This window comes from Macaca nemestrina, chromosome 2 (genome assembly GCF_043159975.1).
Source record: "Macaca nemestrina isolate mMacNem1 chromosome 2, mMacNem.hap1, whole genome shotgun sequence".
Taxonomy (NCBI): domain Eukaryota; kingdom Metazoa; phylum Chordata; class Mammalia; order Primates; family Cercopithecidae; genus Macaca; species Macaca nemestrina.
The window spans coordinates 158,578,792-158,603,245 of NC_092126.1; the positions used below are offsets into that span (position 1 = coordinate 158,578,792).

A 24,454-nucleotide genomic window follows, 5' to 3' on the forward strand; every position below is an offset into this window, starting at 1 on the left:
GAAATGCTGAGACCAGCATTAAAACTCAGCTCATCTGGCTGTAGAACCTGTACTCTTAAGTACTATTTTATATTGCATCACATAATGTACATGATCTTTTTTGGTTAGGGTAATATTTATGATGCTTGTAAATTTTATTGTCTATGCTTTGTAATGATTTATTAAATATGGATGTTTCCTTTTGTTATCAAGTATGTATTACTATGCCATGTGAACTTTGTCATAGTTTCATTTTAAGTATTTTTCACCCAGATTTTATGAAGACCCTTTATTATTAAAATAATTTCCATATACATTCTGATTAATACAACAGTGGCTACCATTTTTTGAGTATTAAGTGCTTTACATTTGCTGTCATAACAAAGAATTGATTTGGGTAAGTTTTGTAGAAAAAATTTAGCAGAAAATGATTATAGAGGTAAGAAAAAAGCATGGTAGTTTAGGAATCGAAAGAAAGCCACTTTGATTAGAGCTCAGAAAGCAGAGTGGGGAATTGTGAAGAAAGGTCAGACACAAGAAAGGTAGGGGCCAGATGAATAGAGGACCCCATTTTAATTTTTATTCTTAGAACAACAGAAGGCCATCAATATGCTTTAAACATGATCAGATTTACTTAAATAAACAGAGTCTGACTGTAATGTGGAATTAGAAGAAGATAATAGATCCCAGAGAGACTACTCCTTAGGAGGATATTATGTAATAGGCTAGACCACAGGATGATGGTGTCTTGACCTTTGGGTGATGACAGTGGGAAGTGGAGAGAAGTGAACAGATTTGATAGGTATTTAGTAGGCTGAATCAGTAGGGCCTGTCAATTGCCCAAATATGGAGAGAGGATAAAGAAGAGAAAAATTGTACAGTCCTCTCGCTTGTGCAGTTTAGGTGGGAGAAGAGTGCCATTTGTGGCGTAACCTGTAAGTTGAAGATTGTATTAGTCCATTCTCACGTTGTTGTAAGGACATACCCAAGACTGATGATTTATAAAGAAAAGAGGTTTAATTGGCTCACCAGTTCCACGTGGCTGGGGAGGCTTCAGGAAACTTGCAATCATGGTGGAAGGGGAAGAGGCAAGTCTTACATGGTGGCAGGTGAGAGAAAGTGAGCAAGAGCAGGGAAAATTGCCTTAGGCCTCAGATCTTGTGAGAACTCACTATCAGGAGAATGGCATGAGGGAAAATGCCCCATGATCCAGTCACCTCTCACCTGGTCCCTCTTCGACACATGGGGATTGTGGGGATTACAATTTGAGATGAAGTTTGGGTGGGGAACAGAGCCAAATCATGTCGTAGTCCCTAAGTTTATTCTGAGATATGATGTATTTGAGATCCTTAAGTGTTATAGAAGTGGATATATTATATAAACAGTTTGGATATGTGGTTCTGGAGCTCAGATTTGAGAGTAATTAAAGCTATGGATAGATGGGCTTCCCTTCATGCCAAAGAGAAAAATTATATAATGAGATAAGCAGAAAGCTTGTTTTGAAGAACTAAAAACATTGCACATTTGGAAGGAAGAGGGTGAACTGGAAAGACCACTGAGAAGGAGCAGTTGGAGAGGTTGAAGGAATATGGATGTCATAGATGCCAAGGGAAAAGTGAGTTTCAAGAAAAAGAAAGGGACTTGCGTTGAATGCTGTTGAGAGGACTAGTAAGATTTCTGGGCCGGGTGTGATGGCTCACGCCTGTAATCCCAGCACTTTGGGAGGGCAAGACGGGTGAATCACTTGAGGTCAGGAGTTCAAGACCAGCCTGGCCAACATGATGAAACCCCATCTCTACTAATAATACAAAAATTAGCTGGGCATGGTGGTGCATGCCTGTAATGCCAGCTACTCGGGAGGCTGAGGCAGGAGAATCACTTAAACCAGGGAGGTGGAGGTTGCAGTGAGCCGAGATGGCCCCATTGCCCTCCAGCCTGGGAGACAAGAGCGAAACTCTGTCTCAGAAAAAAAAGAGAAAAAAAAAGATTTCTGAGGAGACTTGGTTGTATTGGTGACCTGAATGTGATTTACAAGAACCATTTTGATAGGGTGGGTCATTGCAGCAGCCAGATGGAATGGTTTGAAGAGGGAAAGGAAGGTTTGCAGTTGCCAAAAATCAGATTAGTATGTCAAACCATAGTGAGCTAGATTATACATAGATGTCTTTATAACTCTCTCACATATGTAGTTTACCCTAACAGTTACCCATATATTATAGTAAAAATTTTTATCCATAAACAGCTGATTGTGTGCAGTGTCAAACTTATCAGGGAGAAACATCACAGTGGGGGAAACAGTCTCACTGGATAACTGTTAGAAGAGAAACTTCAGGGCCCTTGGGTAGGAGAAAATTACCATTTTGTGGGACACCTGGAAATTGTTTTTCCCTTACCGTGTTATTGCTTTCCTGGATGTAAAAAACATTTAAAACGTCTTGATACTTTTCAGGTAAGCTTTCTGTGTCAGTCTTGAAATCACTCAAGTGCTGTATAGATTTATCTTCCTTTTCCAGTAGAGAGGCTTTAGCCCTCAAGGGGAAAAATGATAAAGGGATTTTCTCCACAAGGGAATTTTTCATTTAAGTGTTTCTGTTTTTCTTAGGAAAAATAGGTATCAGTCATTTTATTCTTATTTCAAGAATGAAGAAACAGGCCAGACGTGGTAGTTCATGTCTATAATCTCTATACTTTGGGAGGCTGAGTTGGGAGGATCACTTGAGGCCAGGAGTTCGAGACCAGTCTGGACACCATAACAAGACCCTGTCTCTATAAAAAATAATTTTTTAAAAATTAGCTGGGCAAGGTGATGCATGCCTGTGGCCCTGGCTACTTAGGAGGCTAAAGTAGGGGAGGATCACTTGAGCCCAGGAGTTCACGGCTGCAGTGAGCTATGATTGTGTCACTCCACTCCAGCCTGGGTGCCATAGTGAGACCCTGTCTCTTAAAAAAAAAAAAAAAAAAAAAAAAAACTTAAAAAATCAGAAGCATACCAAAGTATACATCAGGAATAACATATAGAGCCCATTGTCACTACCACTTTTTAATTATTTGAGAATAGTAGACGAGAAAAAATAAGTTAAAAAATATTTTTTGTAAGCAATATGATTATAAACTTTGAAAACCCAAGAGGTTCAACTGAAAAATTACTGCAAACAAGTAAATTCATTAAAATAGCAGAAAACCATACCCTTTGTATAGCCACACACACACAGGGAATAGAAGATACAACAGAAGAAAACACTCTTCACAATATCAACGAAAAGATAAGCCCAGGAATGAATTTAAGAAGATGTAGAAAATCCCATATGAGGAAATCATTCAAAGCACTACTGAGGATACAAAGGTTTGTGAAATGGGAAGACGTATCTTTTTTCTTCCTAGGAGAAAAGAGTAAACGTCATAAAGAATATCAAATTGTTCATAAGTTAACATAAACACTTCAGAGAACTCTCCTCCCTCTAATTCCAGATAAGCTAATTCTGAAATTTATATGGAAGTGGTCCAGGCAGGACAAATGAGAAGAATGCAGAAAAAGCAATGAGGAAGATTAGCCTTAGCAACAGTAAAGGATGTTATAAAGGCTTATGAATTAAAGCATTTTGGTTCTGGCTTATGAACAGTCACACTAGTGGAACATATTAGCAGGTCTAAGGATAGACCCATGGAACTTAATTAGTGTATGATTGTGATAAAGGAATGGTAAGAAATGTGATCAAGAAAAGCTGAACATTTCAATAAATGGTGTTGGGGAAACTGGATAGCCATCTGAAAAAACAAAAGTTTTATCCATACCTCACATTCTGCCTCAAGGTAAACTCCAAATATATGAGAGTTTGTTTTTCATTTTTGGTTTTGTTTTGTTTTGTTTTGTTTGAGACAGTGTCTCACCCCTTTGCCCAGATTGGAGTGCAGTGGCGCAATCTCGACTCACTGCAACCTCTGCCCACTCCCCGACACCAGGTTCAAGCAATTCTCCTGCCTCAGCCTCCCAAGTCGCTGGGATTACAGGCACATGCCACCACACTTAGCTAAATTTTGTATTTTTAGTAGAGACGGGAAATGTTGTCATGTTGGCCAAGCTGGTCTCAAACTCCTGACCTCAGGTGATTCGCCTGCCTTGGCCTCCCAAAGTGCTGGGATTACAGGCATGAGCCATGGCACCCAGCCATATGAGAGATTTAATGTAAAAAAATGAAACTTACAGTTTAAACACGTGTCTGAAAATATGAGCAGATCAGAGTGGAGAAGTCTTTCCTAAATAACACTCGAAATCCAGTATCCATAAAAGAAAAGACTGATAAATTCAACTACATAAAAATGAAAGCCTCTACTAGCAAGCAACTCTACCCCTACCATTCAAGGGCAGGGGAAAGGCCAGGAAAAAGATTCTGAAACTCATTATAGACAAAACTTCTTAATAAAGCTCTTTTAAGTCATCAAGCAAAAAACCTGGAACTACAAAAAAGTAGGTGGAAGATATGAGCAGACAGTTTGCAGAAAATGAAATGTAAGATGACTCCACCTCCTACTGAGATAGTTTTTTCACCTATTAGATATGTAGTCATCAGAAAGTTTGACAACATGGTGGGTTATAGGGAAACAGTAACTCATCCATGGCTGGTGTGGGAGTACAGATTCATAGCATCTCCTGTGAAGACCAGTTTGGTAATACATTTCAGAATCATAAATATATGTTTTATTTGTCCAGAAATTCTGTTTCTAGGTGTTTATTCCACAAATATACCTGCATGTCTGTGAATTAATATATTTACAAAGTTATCCATTACAAAATCATAATAGCAAATGTTGGGAAATAATAGAGGATTGGTTAAATAAATTGTAGTATGTCTTTCCATCGTGAAAAAAATAACATCAGCTGTGAGAAAGAATGAGCTAATTCTCTTTTTGCTGCTAAGATCTCCAAGATACATTGTTGACTGAAGGAAAAAAAAATAGTGAGTTAAATATGCTATCTTTGTTAAAGAATGAGGGAAAAGTAGAAAAGATTATGTATTCATTTTTACTTACGTTGTGTCGAAAAACCTGGCCAGGTGCATGCCTATAATCCCAGCTACTCAGAAAGTGGGAATATCACTTGAGCCCCTGAATTCAAGACTAGTCTAGGCAATATAGCGAGACCCTGTCTTTAAAAAAAAAACAAAAGAAAGAAACTCTGTAAAGAAACTGGCTCAAACAAATAAATGTAGTTACCTTTGTCAGGGCCGAAGATAGGAGGAAGATATTTTCCTGTATACTTTTTTTTAAGTGTTTTGATTTTTTTTTTTTTTAACTCTGTAAATACCTTCCCTAATCCATAAACAGGGATCCTTAAGTGGCAAAACTTAAATTTTAAAAATTTCTGGAATGGCTAGTTTTAAAAGGAAGGAATGGGGACAAGTATAAGAATGGGAGGGAGGAAAAGGGATATGAAGAAAGCTGGTACAGTAAAAAAGGGAGGAAATAGGTACTAAAGGAGAGCAAAAGACAGGAATAAAAAATGAGACCCAATCAAAAAATAATAAATGGTCATAGAAGATGAATTTATGTTGCATTCAGTTTTGGCTGAGTTAGCCATCATAATTGCTGTATTTAGTTGGGAGGAGGATTGTTTTTAGCAACAAAGGAACATTTGTACAAATCACTTTTAAGGTGTTAATGTTTCTGGTTTTGTTTTGGTTTTGGTTTTTGGTTTTTTTTGCAGGCAGGATCTTGCTCTTGTCACCCAGGCTGGAATACAGTAGCGCAATCACAGCTCACTGCAGCCTCAACCTCCCAGGCTCAAGTAATCCTGCTGCCTGCGCCTCTGAGTAACTGGGACCACAGGCATGTGCCACCACACCCTGCTAATTTGTAAAAATTTTTTGTAGAAACAGGGTCCACTGTGTCACCCAGGCTGGTCCTGAACTCCTAGACTCAAGTGATCCTCCCACCTGAACCTCTCAAAAGTGCTGGGATCAATGGTGTGAGGCACCACACCTTTGAATCTTTTGTTAAAGGAAATGCCGTAGTGTTGCTTTTAGTTAAATAAACTGTTAATTATTGGTTCATCTATTAGAATGTAGCAAGTAATTTAAACATGGGTTTTCTCCAGTTTATGTATGTATGTATGCATTCATTCAGAGACAGTGGGTTGGGAGTGTTACGCCATGTTGGCCAGGCTGGTCTTGAACTCCTGGCTTCAAGTGATCCGCCTGCCTCATCCTCCCAAAGTTCTGAGATTACGGACGTGAGGCGCTGCACCCAGCTTTCTCCAGTTAATTTATTTTTAATTAATCTTGAGCTCCTTGAGTGAAAAAAATAACTTCTCACTTTACATAGCATCAATTGTATTACCATGCATATTTTAAAATAACTTTATTGAAATATAATTCACAGTATCAGAAAATCCACCCATTTCCAATGTATAATTTAATAGTTTTTAGTATGTTCACAGAGTTGTACAACTATCACCACTATCTGGTTTTTAGAATGTTTTCGTCACCCCCCAAAGGAAAACCAATACCTGTTAGTAGTCACTCCCCATTCTCCACTCCCTTCCAGCCCTGGGTCACCATTAATCACTTTCTGTCACTGTGGATTTGCCTGTCTGGGGCATGTGTGTAGCTTGTACTTTATTTCTTTTTATAGTTGAGTAATATTCCATTCCAATTTTATAGTTGGATATGTCACATTTTCATTCATTTATTGGTTGAGGGACATTTGGGCTGTTTCCTCTTTTGGCCCTTGTGAATAATGCTGCTATGAATACTTGTGCATGAGTTTTTGTGTGAACTTACATTTTTAGTTCTCTTGGGTATGTGCTTAGGGGTGAAATTGCTGGGTCATGTTTAACATTTTCATGGTCCGCAAAACTGTTTTCCAAAGCACTTAATACCATTTTACAGTTCTACCAGCCATGTATGAGGGTTTCAATTCTCTACATCCATGCTTTTGTTACTGTCTTTTTAATTATTATATTTCCCTAATGATCATGATGGTGAGCATCGTTTCATGTGCTAATTGGCCATTTGTTTATCTTCTTTGGAGAAATGCCCATTCAGATCCATTGCCTATTTTTAAATTAGTTGTCTATTTCCTGTTGAGTTGTAAGAGTTCTCTTTATATTCTGGATACATGTTCCTTATCTGATACATGATTTGTAAATATTTTTTATTCCATTCTGTGAATTATGTCTATACTTTTTTACAACCATACCATGAAGTTTATCCTAAGTGTACAATTCAGTGACATTAAGTACATGTGTAATGTTGTGTAACCAAATAGAAACTCTGTACCCATCAAGCAATAACTCTTTTTTCCCCTCTTCTTCAGTCCTGATAATCAGTATTCTACTTTGTATCACTCTGAATTTTCCTGTTCTAGATACCTCATATAAGCAGAATCATTCCATGTTTGCCCTTTTGTATCTGGCATCTTACATTTAGCATAATGTTTTCAAGATTCACTCATGTTGTAATATGTATCATAATTTCATTTTTCTAGGTGAATAATACTTCATTCTTTGTATGTGTCACATATTTCTATCCATTCATCTGTTGATGGACATGGGTTACTTCTGCCTTTTGTCTATTTTGAATAATTCTGTGATCAGTGTTGGCATACAAGCATCTGTTGGAATCCGTGTTTTCAATTCTTTTAGATATGTACCTAGGAATGGAATTGCTGGGTCATGTGATAATTGTGTTAAACTTTTTGAGGAAGTGCCAAATTCTTCCTCAGTCCCAACAGCAGACATAATTCCTAAATGTCATTTCATTTGTGTGGGCTTTTTTTTTTTTCCCTTTAGACAGAGTCTTTTTCTGTCACCCAGGCTGGAGTATAGTGGTGTGATCTTGGCTCACTGCAATCTCTGCTTCCCAGATTCAAGCGATTCTCCTGCCTCAGCCTCCCAAGTAGCTGGGATTGCAGGAGCGTGCCACCACGCATGGCTAATTTTTGTATTTTTAGTAGAGACGGGTTTCACCATGTTGGCCAGACCAGTCTTGAACTCCTGATCTCAAGTGGTCCACCCGCCTCTGCCTCCCAAAGTGTTGGGATTACAGGCGTGAGCCACAGTGTCTGGCCTGTCTTTTCATTTTTTTGATAGTGTCCTTTGAAGCATGAAAGTTTTAAATTTTGATTAAGTACAATTTATTTATTTTTTGTTTGGTTGCTTGTGCTTTTGGTTCTATCTAGGAAACCACTGCCTAACTAAGGTCCTGTATTATCTTCTAACATTTTTATAGTTTTAGGTCTCACGTTTAGGCCTCTGATCCATTTTCAGTTAACTTTTGTTTATGATGTGAGAGGTGCGGGAGTTAGTGGGAGGGTGTCTAAACTTCATTTTTTTGTATGTGGGTATCAAATCTGTTGAAAAGACTATTCTTTCCCCATTACCTTGGCACCTTTTTAGAAAATCTGTTGACCATAAATGTAAGGATTTACTTTTGGACTGTGAATTTTATTCCTTGAAATGTATGTCTTGTCCTTAAGCTGTTATCATATAGTCTTGGTTATTGTGGCTTTGTAGTAAATTTTGAAATCTGGAAGTAAGAGTCCTCCTGCTTGGTTCTTTTTCAAGATAGTTTTGGCTCTTTTAGATGTGAATTTTAAGATTAGGTTGTCAATTTCTGCTTTAAATTTGTAGATCAGTTTGAGGAATTTTGCCATCTTAACAGTATTAAGTCTTCCAATCCACAGATATACAGAATGAATTGACTTGTAATCAACTTACTAATTTTTCTCGTTCATTCTTTTTCACTTTTGATAAATAACTAACTTCTGACGTTAATAAGCTCTATCATCTATATTCTTTTTTAAATTTAGTTTAACTTTTTTTGAGATGGGGTCTCACTCTGTTACCCAGGTTGGAGTACAGTGGCACGATCTTGGCTCTCTACAACCTTCACCTCCCAGGCTCAAACGATCACACCACCTCAGCCTCCCGAGTAGCTGGAACCACAGGCACACACCACCACACATGGCTAAATTTTTGTATTTTTGGTAGAAACAGGTTTCCCCAAGTTGCCCAAGCTGGTCTTGAACTCCTGAGCTCAAGCAGTCCATCCTCCACAGCCTCCCAAAGTGCTGGGATTATAGGCATGAGCCACTGCACCCAGCTTTACAAGCTCTATTTCAAAATTTGCACATATTCTTTCTTCCCCTGTCCAACAGCATTACCTGTAATCTCCTTCCCTTCCCATCTTGGTTCCTCTGGATTTTGTTCTTTTGATTGTGCACCATTTCAGCAGTATTCAGTATTGATAATCAATTTCTCTTCTTCACTGGCTCCTCTGCCTTCAGTCAGTGCAGTCTCCCTGTCAAACAGTGCTTATTCTGGAATGGATTGCCTCTTAACTATTATTTCCCATCTCCGTCTTTTCATTTCTTTCACTTCCAAACTTCCTTTATAAGTGACTTTCTCTCCCAACTTCCATTGCTTCAGTAGTTAATGCATTCATTAACCCCTTGACCATGTGCCTTAACTTTTCGGCCTTCAGTATTTCCTTTCTATAAAATGAGTGAATTGGTCTGGATTTGTTGTCATAAGCTATCTTTCTAGTCTCTGAATCTTTGGAACCCTTACTTGGAGCCCCATTGTATAAAAGTGAGCTATTCTATACTGATTTTGGGTGACAAACTTTGAGCCTTTTGCCACATCAGCAGCAGTCCATGTGGGCCTCTGGAACTTGAAAGAGCACAGTTCGAAAGCCACTGGAAACCCTTTAGCTCTAAAATTTGGTAGCTCTACAGTAATTACTGAAGTTACATTCCTGAAAGTTTTAAACAACTTACTTGTTGTCAATTAAATTCTCTTCTTAGACACCATTTCTCCTGCACATTTTATAGTATCTAAACACTTAGAGTACTGTTATTTCCTTCCCCCCACCCCCGCCAACATTTTTTTTCCCCTTGGCTTTAATCTCTCTGCTACTCAGCTTAAATTTCAACACTTCCAAGAAACCATTCCAAATCATACTAGCTCATAGTAACATTTTCCCTTTAATAATCCACTGTAATGGTCACCATTGGCACTTAAAAAATATCACAAGGGGCAAGGCACAGTGACTCATGCCTGTAACCCCGACACTCTGGGAGTACAAGGCAGGAGGATTGCTTGAGCCTGGAGTTCGAGACAGGCCTTGGGCAACATAGTGAGACACCATCTGTACAAGAAAAAAAATTTTTTTAATTGCATAAGGTACTTTGAACTACATAAATATACTTTAGACCTGGATTCTGAGCTAAAGAAATACAATCTAGTAGAAGAATAGAGATATACAAAATAATTAAATAATTATAATTATGTCAACTCAGTAATTTGAAATTTAAAAAAAAGTTTAACTCAATGCTTATTGAGTTGAAAGTAATGAGTGCCGTAGGAGAGGTACAGATAGAGTTCTGTGGAAACTGAAAGATACCTTTCACCTGGGAGAGTAGGACAGAGTATCCCAAAGGAGATGAGTTGGGTCTCAAAGGGAATATAGTATTTGAACTCCCAAAGGTGGGCATTCCTGATCAAAGGAGCAGCATGAATCAGGGCAAAAGTAGGAAAGCACAAGATGGTAGGTATTTTGGTTTGTCTGAAAGGGTTACAAAGAGAAAGAGTGAAATATAAAGATGTAAAAGTAAATCAGAATAGACATAATGTTAGTTGTCTTTTTAAAATGTGTGTATCGTGTTTTCCCAATTATGTTATAAACTTTGAAGACAAGTAGTATGTCTTATATTTTTAACCTCCTACAACAAGGGCTATGGGTAGACTAGTAGTCTTTGGTAAAAATTTTGTTAAATGTTTGAAAGGTAGAAACAGTAGTTTCCTCAACAAGCGTTATTCAAAGTAACTTCTTGTCGCACCCTTCTGTTTACTTAGACTGTGGTTTTATCAGTAAAAACTATTCTAGAGCTTTGTAGTAGTGGTTCTTTACGGCTTAGAAATCATTGCTGGGGCCAGTGGCACAATGGATAACATGCCTGACTATGGATCAGAAGATTCTAGGAGTCATTAGGGAATTTTAAAAAATGGGGGTGGGGGTTGTGTGTTGTGTTATATGTCCAATTAACAATACTCTGTTTAATTCATTCCCTAAATGACATAGGAAGTGCTGGCTTGAGTTGAGGAAAAGAATAAGTATAAACAAACTTAAGACTCTAAGTTCTTTTTATATTTTATTAAATTAGATTTTTAAGGATGTTTTCAGGATTCAGATTTTATTTAACCACAAACGTTTTAAAAAAGAAATTGAGTTAAAAAGCTGTCCCCGGGAATTGTGTTGTACTGTGCATGGGTAACTTTTTGTTTTTTACTGTTACACAATATTTTATATGATTGAAAAAAAGATTAGAAACATCAGCTAGTCTGTTCATATTGCTATAAATTCCTGGCACTGCTGTTCTCCTTGGAAAGAGTATATTACGTACGCATATAACAAAAAGACAGGAAAATGGACTGTGCCTGTATTCATCCTTTTCTTTCCAATAGCATATGCTAATCCTTTTCATTTTTATAAAGCAAAATATATTTGACAAATGAAATTGGAAGTTATAACTTTCAAAAGCCATTTATTTTAGAGATTCTTATGGCAAAGCAATTCATTATTTTACAATATTTGTTTTGTTTTAAACTTTCTATATTATGTGCTAGGTGAAAAACCATTTCGCTGTGATGAATGTGGTATGAGATTTATACAAAAATATCATATGGAAAGGCATAAGAGAACTCATAGTGGAGAAAAACCTTACCAGTGTGAATACTGTTTACAGGTAAGAGAGACGGCTTGAAATTCTTCTATTGTAATTAAATTATACAATAATTATAAATTAGATTAGAAAATATGACTACTTAGAACTATTTGAGGGGCCTTCTAACTTACGGATTAGATTTATAATAGAAAATTGGCTCAGTGAATTTGTTTGGAATTATGTATGTTATTGCATTAATATATCTTTATATTAATTGTTTTGTTTCACTTTTTCTTTTCTTGGTTGACCAAAAACACAACCCACTACCATCCTCCGAATTCAACAGTATTTTTCCAGAACAGATCGTGTATTGAAACATAAACGTATGTGCCATGAAAATCATGACAAAAAACTAAATAGATGTGCCATCAAAGGTGGCCTTCTGACATCTGAGGAAGATTCTGGCTTTTCTACGTCACCAAAAGACAACTCACTGCCAAAAAAGAAAAGGCAGAAAACGGAGAAAAAATCATCTGGAATGGACAAAGAGAGTGCTTTGGACAAATCTGACCTGAAAAAAGACAAAAATGATTATTTGCCTCTTTATTCTTCAAGTACTAAAGTAAAAGATGAATATATGGTTGCAGAATATGCTGTTGAAATGCCACATTCTTCAGTTGGGGGCTCTCATTTAGAAGATGCGTCAGGAGAAATACACCCACCTAAGTTAGTTCTCAAAAAAATTAATAGTAAGAGAAGTCTGAAACAGCCACTGGAGCAAAATCAAACAATTTCACCTTTATCCACATATGAAGAGAGCAAAGTTTCAAAGTATGCTTTTGAACTTGTGGATAAACAGGCTTTACTGGACTCAGAAGGCAATGCTGACATTGATCAGGTTGATAATTTGCAGGAGGGGCCCAGTAAACCTGTGCATAGTAGTACTAATTATGATGATGCCATGCAGTTTTTGAAGAAGAAGCGGTATCTTCAAGCAGCAAGTAACAACAGCAGGGAATATGCGCTGAATGTGGGTACCATAGCTTCTCAGCCTTCTGTAACACAAGCAGCTGTGGCAAGTGTCATTGATGAAAGTACCACGGCATCCATATTAGAGTCACAGGCACTGAATGTGGAGATTAAGAGTAATCATGACAAAAATGTTATTCCAGATGAGGTACTGCAGACTCTGTTGGATCATTATTCCCACAAAGCTAATGGACAGCATGAGATATCCTTCAGTGTTGCAGATACTGAAGTGACTTCTAGCATATCAATAAATTCTTCAGAAGTACCAGAGGTCACCCCATCAGAGAATGTTGGATCAAGCTCCCAAGCATCCTCATCAGATAAAGCCAACATGTTGCAGGAATACTCGAAGTTTCTGCAGCAGGCTTTGGACAGAACTAGCCAAAATGATGCCTATTTGAATAGCCCGAGCCTTAACTTTGTGACTGATAACCAGACCCTCCCAAATCAGCCAGCATTCTCTTCCATAGACAAGCAGGTCTATGCCACCATGCCCATCAATAGCTTTCGATCAGGAATGAATTCTCCACTAAGAACAACTCCAGATAAGTCCCATTTTGGACTAATAGTTGGTGATTCACAGCACTCATTTCCCTTTTCAGGTGATGAGACAAACCATGCTTCTGCCACATCAACACAGGACTTTTTGGATCAAGTGACTTCTCAGAAGAAAGCTGAGGCCCAGCCTGTCCACCAAGCTTACCAAATGAGCTCCTTTGAACAGCCCTTCCGTGCTCCGTATCATGGATCAAGAGCTGGAATAGCTACTCAATTTAGCACTGCCAATGGACAGGTGAACCTTCGGGGACCAGGGACAAGTGCTGAATTTTCAGAATTTCCCTTGGTGAATGTAAATGATAATAGAGCTGGGATGACATCTTCACCTGATGCCACAACTGGCCAGACTTTTGGCTAAAAAAAAAAAAAAAAAAAAAAGTGTAAATAATACTGGCACTTTAGAACAGATTAATCAAGAGTGGGGTTACTCTGTGTAAATGGAGTGCTGTACAGATTTAAGAGCAATGCGTAATAACAAGTTAAGCTGATATGAATAGCAAGATAATCCAATAACTGCATTTCGTTTGGTTAGCATTCTTTGAACTGCCTTACATGTTGTCACCTTTATAGAAGCAATGCATTACTTGTTTTAGATCAGAAACTTGCTATTCCACCCACACCAAGTTAAAAAGGAAAAAAAAAAAAAGACTTTCGCACAATTGTTTCCTAACTGATAACATTGTACATTCTTAGGAGATTAGTAATTGTGTGAAATTTACTCATACTGTTTCTAAGTTTTTCAGCATAGTCATTGCACTTCAGCAGGGAATCTGAGTATACTTTACAGACAGAGTGAACTTAAAAAGTTTAATGTCAAGAGATTATGGCTTAAATAAATTAGTGTGTCCTATAGGGGAAAAAAAACCAAGAAACCACCTTTTAAAAAGAATGATATGCCATATACCCTTGATTTTCATTTTGCATTATATTGACATGTGTTTTTTTGAAGAAAAAAAAGTAATAAAAATCTGATAGTCTAAGACTCCACTATTTAAAAGCCTAATTACTTTAAAAATATGCATACTTTCAAAACTTTTACCAAAACACACAACTGTTGAAGCAGTCACTTCTCTATGGAAGTATGCATATTGGTGTCAGTTTCTTTGTACAGTTGTACCTAGATATTTTTTATGATTTTTCATGTGCAGGTATCAAGGTTTTGAAGTTTTAGTAAAAAAATTTCTGTAGATTACATTCCCAAGAACATAATGCTTACACAAAATGTATATTCCACGTTTTAAAGCTTAATTGTATTTTACTTTACATATACACTTCAGTTAACATAGAGCACTTAGAATCTATTTGGTATTTTTGATTTCTCAAAAAAAAAATTAGATTTTTAGGTTTGATATGGTTGTGTCATAATCATCTCATAATTGACAATTTTAACTTTTGGCAATAAAAGGAAATTGGGATATCTTTGGAACTGTAAAACCTGGTTTAATCTTTTTCTTTCTAGACTCTTGATAGATTGGATAATTAAACAGCATCCAGAGAAACTAAAGAAATGGGCATTTTAATTGCTTATTTTATCTTGAGTTACTTTTTAATGAACACTGCTCATTACAACTTTACAAACCAAAAGTGTTTACTAATTCCAGTAACTACCATTTCTTTTTCAGCTAGATGAGTGATCGGAAAATTTTTGTTGCATTTCAAAATCTAAATAAACTACAGACTTTATCCTATACCATGAATGTTTTTTTTTAATACTCTGTCTTAAAATAATACAGCATGGTACAATAAATAGTGCTTTTATATATATACACACACACACACACACTTTTCTGAAGAATGATGGTTTGAGTTATGCGTTGGGCAATTTTGATTTTTGGAAGTTATATTAGTTATTGACTCTTTGTTCCAACTTTTTCATTTTTACATTTTGAATTTCTGCCATCTTCGTCACAATGCACATACTGATTTAGCACCAGTGAAAATCTAAAATTAATACCCTTGGAAAATGGAACTATTCTTAATTTCCATTTTGACTCTTATACTGGCCCTGTAGATCTGCAGTCTTTGTTTCAATATAGAATATGTTATCCATTTAAATTATTTTTGCTTTTATTTAATGTTATCCGAAGACTGTTCTCATAAAGAAAGGGAAGAAATAACTATCCACCCTTAACATCCTTCATTTATTTTGAATATATTGGTGTTTTTATGATAAGGAATATAAATTATATTTAATGTGGTTTCCTCTATACTTCGGTTATTAAGTTTTGCTTGAAATACTAGTTTTCCCATTTGACAGCTTTCTTTGCTGCCAGAGTTTTCAAGAATTTTAGACTTCTTTGAAGTAAATATTTAAGTTCTGCCATTATTGACTCTTAAGATTGTGTGTGTTGTGCATTACATAATTACAAAAAGGCTTCATTCAGGTGATATGTTAAAAATGGAACTGTGCTCACCCTAGATAGGCATTGGTATTTTTCTCATAGTACGTTTGATGAGAGTAGGCATTTATTTCTTGAGTTGTTTTGGAGCCTGATCAAAAATTTTGTTCCATGGAGAACTTGATGTAATTTTGATACAGTGTAGAGGTTTTTTCAGTTGTTTTAACATCACCAGCACAGTTTTTAGAATGTGACTCTTGCTGAGCACTTAGGGTAAGCTTGGGAAGGAAGGCCTTTGAAAATGGTAGTTATGCAAGCAGACTTTCAGGTGTTGCATTCCTGTTTTCACACATTTCTTTAAATCTACATAATGGCAGACTTTTCTACCAGGTTACAAGCATTTTTTAGATAAGTGATACTCAGCCAGCATAACTTACTGACTTACCATTTACGTATAGTCATCAGTCTCTTACTGTGAAATTCCAAATGCCTACCAGGGTTACCTTGTTCTATCATAATATGATAAACATCTCAACAGTTTTGGGTTTCCCCACTTTGGTTCAGAAGGTTATTTAATTTCTATCTGGGCATTAATGGAGAAAATAAGTAGCCTTGTGTGCTGCTTTAGATTGAAACATGGAGGATATATCGAGATACTATTTTGCAATTCATGTTTCTCATTTCTCAAAGTGAGCACATTGTTCTATAAAAACATGCTGGTACACCCTTAAACTTTTGATCAATCTGAGTGAGGTGTGCTTTTCCTCTTGGGACCTACTCTCACGTTTGAAGATTGGAAACATCACGTTAGATGAGGTAATATCTCTTGAACATCTTCTAAAGGGTTTTTTAAAACCTTATTGCACACATATTTCATTTGTTTTGAGTATTTAAGTGGCTCTTAAATGTTTTGGGTCTACATGCAAATGTGGTACTTGATAAGGTAGGAATCCATCTTCGCAGCTGTGATTGAGGGTGCCAGCCATGGGTCAGGTCATTTTTATATCAAGAGGCAGACGGCAGTTATGTCAAGAATTGTGCTCAGGGCAGGATTTCCTTTCCACAGAGGAGAGACACTTGCAGAGTGCCAGCTAGGGTAGATCTTTTGCCACTTCTTTCATTTGATTAATTTGGGTTTTTAAAGGGCTGTTTAAAAAAAAAAAGAAAAGAAAAAAAAAAAGGCCGGGAAACTTTAAAAAGTAGGCATTACTGTAGTACTGCATTTCTTAGACTTAGAACATTTTAAACTAGAACTCATTTTTTTTCACAGTATATTTACTTGAAGAAGCACTATAATAATCAGTGAGAAATATTTTGAGTCTGAAATTTAATTTAAAACCTTTTCCGTTTCAAATTGCTTTATTTCAGGGAAATAATTTTCCAGTTGTTTTGCTATATTCTGCAAATAAAAACCATGTTTCCTTTTTTCACTTAAACTTTGGTAGGAAACAAACTGAAGCAGACAAACATTTCTTGTTATGTTTGTTGCTTTCTTTAATCCAATGGATAAAAAAGTAAAACCCTGTAAACATTATTTTATTTTTTTATGCAATACCATGCTGTAAATATGGTTCATCAAATAAGGATGTACCTATGATCGAATCTTTAATTCTGCACAGTTAGAGTTTATATATAAACGTGTCTTGACAATCAAGGACTTTTATGTGAGTCTTCCTTTATGATGTTTATTAATGTTATGCATTCCATTTGTTTTGAAGTGAGTACCAATGTGCTAATTTGTATTGTCTGAAAGTATGTAATGTTTTTACAGCTTGTTTTTAAGAATCTGTAAATATGTACAAACAAATCACAGTACTGCTTTATGTTAGAAGGCATATGATGTTGTACTGTATGTAAGCAATAATACATAGCAGTGCTAACTTTACAAGTAGCATCAGGAAAGTTCTAAAAACATTTCAGAGTTATTAATTATCCTTATTTCATTTAATGATGATTATCTTTAATCAGTTTTTATAAGCAAATTCCATTGTTCCTCCTATTGGAACGTAACACTGTTTACACAGCATAATTGAAGTTGCAGGGGAGACAGGCTAAATCTGACTTCATCTGTACTCACTTTCACTAAGCATTGAATGGCCTTACCACTCTTCTGCAAGATGGAGGAAGACCGCAAAACTTAGTGCCCATCACACTGAAGGAAGGGATGTGGTTTTTTTTCCTGCTTCTGTACTGCTACCTAACTTTGTGATTTGCTTTGGATTTTAATATTTGTTTCTGTTTTAGATTCAAGCCCGTAAGTTTTGAGGTGACTTCAGCTCCATTGTGAAATAGATAGTTCTCTTCATATTTCATAACTACATTTCAATAATTCTAAACTTTCTACATTGATTTTTAGATACTTATTTTTCCAGCTTGATTTCTCAGCTGATCAGATGAATTTATTCAACTTCAATACAAAGACAAACCTATTATAGTTTCAAGTGAGTAGATACTATACTGTACAGAACAGCTATTTGAACACACACATCACTGCTTTAGAAATAAAACCGCCAATTTATAAATGTATATGACCTACATTTTATAGGAAAAAAATGTTTTTAAATGCTAGTCATTTATATAATGTGCTTTGAAGGATTTGCTAGTCCACTTCTGTCACTTTTTAGTACACTGGTATCTTTTATATGTAATGTATGCTTTTTATTATTGTAGCAAAGCATTTCAGTAGAAAGAATTTTGCAACAATATGGGGGAAATTTTTCATTGTTGGATTTGAATTATACTGGATTTTATCTGTGTAGTCTTACTTGTCTTTATTTTAATGCTGTCTGAAGGGAACTTGGTATCCAAATAAAGCAGGTAACCTCATTTTACTTCAAGGGCATACTGTGTAGTGCTGAATTTAATCTGAAAATCTGATGGTTTTGAAAAGAAAAACAAGTTTATAAACATTGTACAGAAGAAATTAAATGTGTGATGGAAATCCTGATGGTGGAGCACGTTGAATTTTCTGATATATAGTGTTATTTTCCTGGGATCCCCTATGCCTTCTTTGTATTTCAACTAATAAAGGAAAAACCCTGTCATTAAAACTGGTAAGATAATAGGATATTCTGATTATACAGTATTACGATTCCTATCCCATTTGCTGACCTTTTCTCAATCACTGTAAATTTTTATTTTCTATTTCCTATTGATAATTAAATATGTACATAATATAGACACTGTTGTATAGAACTGAATGAATTGGGTTGCTATGCTTGAGTGGGTAGTGAAATGGAAATATTTGATGAATACTGAGAGTTCCTAAAATGCCAGAGCAAATTTCCAAGGGAAAGGGGGCATCGTGTGTCTTGGGAAGGTTGCATCAGGTTGTTTCTTCAACTCCCTAAGAAATTGTTGTGAAGGACTCAACTGCAAACTCGGGATCAGATACAAAATGGGTCTTTCCTTCCCCTCTCCCCCCAAAAATAGGAGCACTAAATTTTAAAATCTACTCAGGTGACAATTGCTTTGCAATGAAACTTATCACATTGAAATTTTCACTGTTAAATAAAAAGATATTTGTGATATTTTTAAATACAAACTTTTGCATCAGTAGTCAGCATCCTGACAATTGAAATTTGGTAAGTCGATATATTTTAAAATATTTTGCTCTCCAAATAGAATTGTTTTTAAACAATTGGGAGGATTTTTTGTTTCTTTAAATCTATTTTAATTGTCATTGTAAAAACAAAATCTTGCTTGACCCTATATTATGCCATGAATGAATTGCTGAGCCTTTATGATACAGTGAAAGCTTGTTTCATGCGTAGTCATGGAACATAGAGATGTTCTTTAAACTGACCTATTGATAAGAGGTTTTAATGAGTTTCACGGCTTTCAACACTATTGTCATATAGTTATCTTTGCCATTTGGAGTTTATAGAACCATTTTATGTATTGTGATACTAAAGGAAGTTGTTTTGCTTTACTTTAAATTGAATTATCAGACTAATATTTGCAAATTCTGCATTTTAAATGTGGACACTGGCTGTTTGAAAAATAAAAAAATACAGAATACAGTTTTATGGATAATTTTCGAGCTGAATTTTTCTGAACAATATTCTGAACCAAATAACGAATGGTAAATATGCAAAAATCATGGTGCATAGATTAACAGTAAAGAGAAAAGTATGTCTGTGTGGAATTAACAGTTACACAAATTGGGTAACAATTATCAGGGCCTTTATTATAGCTTTGTGTGGAATGTTATTTATTAGACAGTTCTAAAATGCAAGAGTCAAATGTTACTGTCATTGAATATTTTAGACTTGAAACGTGTTTATCATAGGGCTAAGAAAATATGTGTTTTTTTCTTTGCAGATAAGATTCTGTTAACCCACTATCAGCATATGTGGGATTTCTTTTCTTTTTTCTTTCATTAGTGGAGATTTGTTTTCATCCATCTACCACCTTGCCAGTGCCCTAGCTTGTGACCAGCGGGATGCATTGTAAGAAAGTTGTCTGCAGTTAGGAGTGCAGTCTGGGTCCATGGAACAAATTTAAACTAATTGGCCCTTGCAATGATCAGTCCTAGGACCCTGGCCTTATTAGCATGGTGCTTTAACCAATTGTACATAATAATACCACTGATAGTCTACTAATGCATTTCCTAGATCCCAGTTTTTCTTGAATGATTAGGAATGGTGGGGAGAGGGGTGGGGAGATACTCTACATGATACTTCTCCAGTCTTCTAAAGAAAAAATAAAAAATTGAAGTCACTTGAATTAATGTGTTGTCATTGAGTCTTACTTGACAATTTATCATGCACAAAGTGAGTATGAAGATTTTTCTGATTATATGTTTGGATAGAATTTAAAAATTTTTTTTCAGAGTGCTGGTTCTGTTTTCTCTGGTGAACCTGATAGGATCTAAATTATATTCATATGATGCATAAAGAATAAACGGAGGTGAAAAGTTTTAAGTGAACTAAAGCTAAAATTTGGGTCTCATAATTTTCATTCTTTTGTCATTTTCAAGTGTAATTAAAAGGAACATTTTACCCAGACACTCACACAGCTGCATATGTGTATGTGTAAGAGCTGGGATGTGAAATGTGATATTGTAAATTAGAATGACATCTCAAAGTGATTTTCAAGTGACTGGGAAAACTCAGGTTTAGAAATGGACTTGAATTGTTAGAGAACATTTGAGCATTTACATATTTACCTACTAATACAGATGAACTTTTAAAGTTGTAACCTTAATTTTCCCTAGCTTCTCATTCTTAATAAGGTTCTGAAAATACGATGTTGTGTCAAGGTGGGGAAGGGAGCCAAAGAAATGCTTTGCCCATGGTAGGAACTGTGTTTTCTATTGCTTTGAATCCTACTGGGGCTGACTTCTTTGACCCTACATTCATTCAGCACCAATCACCTGTTTAGTAACAGCCATTGTGCTCCATGTGTATAATAGATGGTTGAGGCCATTAGCATCTTTATTTGACCATGTGAAAGGTATTTATAGTGTTATCAATTGCAGGTTGTTTGTTCTTTAGATTATTCTTTAGATTATTGTTCTAAACAATACCTATTGTTTAGGTATTGTTCTTTAGATTATTCAAGCAAACAATGAGTGTTAAGATGTGTTGAATGCTATGCTGAGTAATCTTACCCTCGAACTTGTAAGTACATTTATTCCCTGTTTTAGGATAGGATTAGAAAATATAATCTTAATAAATTCCACAAGATAGAAAATACATACAAACTAAAAAAGTGGAAATAGGGAACATCGTCAAAAATTATACTCTACCTAAAATAACAAAGTTAGGGATAGGATTCAAGCCTGGACTGTGCAAATGAGAAATAGACTTTGTTTTGAAGGAACTGACCTAACACAGGACTGAGGTTCACACACGTGAGAGTGAAAATACACTAGAGGGTCACCTATATACCCCACTGCGGGGTTGGAAATGGGTGGTGAGAGATGGTTTCCTGGAAGTGGAGAAATAACTAAACCAAGGCTGATTCGTCATTCTAGCACAGTCTTCATGGAAAGGTATTAATACTTTAAACACCTTGAAGTCATATGCTACTTGTTCAATCCTCCCAGACTACAATTATGTTTATGGTACTTCATGTTAAATAACTTCCAGCTGTCCCTATGTATGATTCTCTCTCTTGGCCATTTCCTTCAAGGTGTTTTGGCCTCTGAAACTTACCTTTTAAACTTCAGATATGGTAGTTTTCCCTATGGGAAAACTATGGGAGTTTCAGCGCCATCACCCTAACGCAACTTTTGTGAAGACAGTATGAGGGTTAAGACTGATTGTTAGATCAGGAAATGGCTGAAAGAGGACAAGGCAGAGTAAAGGCATGCAGAGTAATTTGCATAAGATGGCTGAGAGCACAGAAGATGGCTGAGAGCAGTTTGTGCATTGTTGGGGGGTGGGGGAGAGGGGGAGAATATACACAGAGTCTAGTAATATGTGTGTAAAAAATAGGGTTTTCTTTTTTTGTGGATTGTTTTATGGTTTTTTTGTGGGGGGAGGGGGATGGAGTCTTGCTCTGTGGCCCAGGCTGGAATACAATGGCATGATCATAGCTCACTGCAGCCTTGTACTCCTAGGCTCAAGTGATCCCCTTGCTTCAGCCCCCCGAGTAGGTGGGACTACAGGCATGTGCCACCATACCCAGTTATGTTTATTATGTTGTATAGAGACAGGGTCTTGCTGTGTTTCCCAGGCTTGCTGTTAAACTCCCGGTCTCAAGTGATCACCCTACCTCGGACTAAAAATATCCTTTAAGAAAGTACTTCCAAGGCAGCATATCCAGTGCTGCATGGGACAGCTTTAAATGAGCTATGCATGTTTTTTGTTGAGGATGATTGTGAGACAGTAGAGCTGTAGTTTGATAATATTCTATAGGCTGCATGGGCAAATAACGGACAGTGAAATAAGCAGAGGACTTAAGAGGATTAAGTCACTGCTCTGCCTTGATCGATCTGTGTAGCCTTGCTCAAGTCACATTTTTCTGAGCCTCAACTTTCTCATCTGCAAAATAAGGATAATAAATGCCTACATGAATTGCTGTGAATGTCAAATCACTTGAGATAATTTGTAAACTGTAAAGTACTAAATACATACCATATTCAGATTTTATGTATTTATTTTTTTAAGGGGGTCTTGCTCTGTTGCCCAGGCGGAGTGCAGTGGCATGATCATAGCTCACTGTATCCTCGAACGCGGGCTCTAGAGATCCTCTTGCCTCAGCCTCCTGAAGAGCTGAGATTTCACGCTTGCTCCACTATGTCTAGCTAATCTTTGTTTTATTTTTTATAGAGACAGGGTTTTTTTGTTTGTTTATGTTACCCATGCTGGTCTTGAACTCCTGGACAGAAGCAGTCCTCCCGCCTTGGCCTCCCAAAGTGTTGGGATTGCAGGTGTGATTACACTGTGCCCAGCCTATCCAGATTTTGAAGCGGCACAAAAGCAAGATAGAGCAGAGTTGGACAAGTGTATTTACTGTATTCAGTAATACAGTATACAGGAGAAACTGTATTCAGTAAATACAGATTCCAAATACTTTGGAATCTGGTGGGGGTGAGGTGGGAGATGAATAAGAAAATTAACAAACAATGTGGAGTAGATTGTATTTCCCGTATGCTCTTCTTACAATATGATGTTGGGATTCCTTCAAAACAGTTAGGGTCTATGTTACCTCCCATTGAGCTTGAGTGGACCTTTGTAAGTGCCCCAACCAATAGGAGAAATGGTAGAAGTGACACTAGATGACTTTTTGGGCTAGGTCCTGAAGGCAATAGGGAGCCTGGCTTCCTCACAATTGGAAGCCTCATTTCATGTAAAGCAGAACATGTAATAACTTTCGCTTGTAGACAATATTATCTTTCAAAAGACTGAAGAAGATATGAGAGTCTGTCTGGATTTAATTGACCAAGGAATAACTAATTAGTGAGACAGAAGTGATAGGAATTTTGTAAATGAGTGATTACTTATATCATAATTTGTGTTCACTGACAAATGGAGTACGGGGTATTATAAAGCACATGCCCTAAACCTTAGGAACATAATTCAAACAGCTTCATTAAAAAACTATGACTGGGCCGGGCGCGGTGGCTCAAGCCTGTAATCCCAGCACTTTGGGAGGCCGAGACGGGCGGATCACGAGGTCAGGAGATCGAGACCATCCTGGCTGACACGGTGAAACCCCGTCTCTACTAAAAAAATACAAAAAAAAACTAGCCGGGCGAGGTGGCGGGCGCCTGTAGTCCCAGCTACTCAGGAGGCTGAGGCAGGAGAATGGCGTGAACCCGGGAGGCAGAGCTTGCAGTGAGCCGAGATCTGGCCACTGCACTCCAGCCTGGGTGGCAGAGCGAGACTCCGTCTCAAAAAAAAAAAAAAAAAAAAAAAAAAACTATGACTGTAGCCTGGGCAACATACAGAGACCCCCATCTCTCAAAAACACTTTTAAAAGTCACCCAGGTGTGGTGGTGCACACCTAAAGTCCCAGCAGTTCAGGAGGCCGAGATGGCAGGATCACGAGCTCAGGAGGTTGGGGCTGCAGTGAACCGTGATCACGCCCCTGCACTCCACCCGGGGTGTCAGAGTGAGACCCTGTCTCAAAAACAAGTATGATTTCATTATCACATACCCCGAACAGGATGGAACATTCTGGATGAAGTCTAAACAACACTGACATACATTGCCACAAATGAGAAACAATAAGCAGAAGTGTCATCCTACAAAAGAAAGGGAATATACTGGGGTGGAAGTCCCCAGTTTCTCACTCCTAAGCTATTGGTTAATCATGAACAGGAACCTGGCCAACCCATGATTCAAAAGCACAGTTACGGACAATGAGGTTAAGACGTTGGAACCACTTTCTTCTCTCTCCCTTTTTTCCTCTTACATTATTTTTCTTTCACTATT

At 36.8% G+C, this 24,454-nt stretch overlaps 1 protein-coding gene across 13 annotated transcripts in view; it reads left to right on the forward strand.

Annotated features, from left to right (window-relative positions):
- LOC105470250 (zinc finger protein 148) overlaps positions 1-20,294 on the forward strand; it is a 141,623-nt gene extending 121,329 nt beyond the window's left edge. For all 13 annotated transcript variants that reach the window (XM_011722049.3, XM_071092336.1, XM_071092335.1 and 10 more), the window contains 2 exons: positions 11,603-11,721; positions 11,987-20,294. In XM_011722049.3, the coding sequence (XP_011720351.1) occupies positions 11,603-11,721; positions 11,987-13,585 (1,718 nt within the window). In that variant the 3' untranslated portion in view covers positions 13,586-20,294. The remainder of the gene's footprint in view (positions 1-11,602; positions 11,722-11,986) is intronic.
- Positions 20,295-24,454: the final 4,160 nt, after the last annotated feature.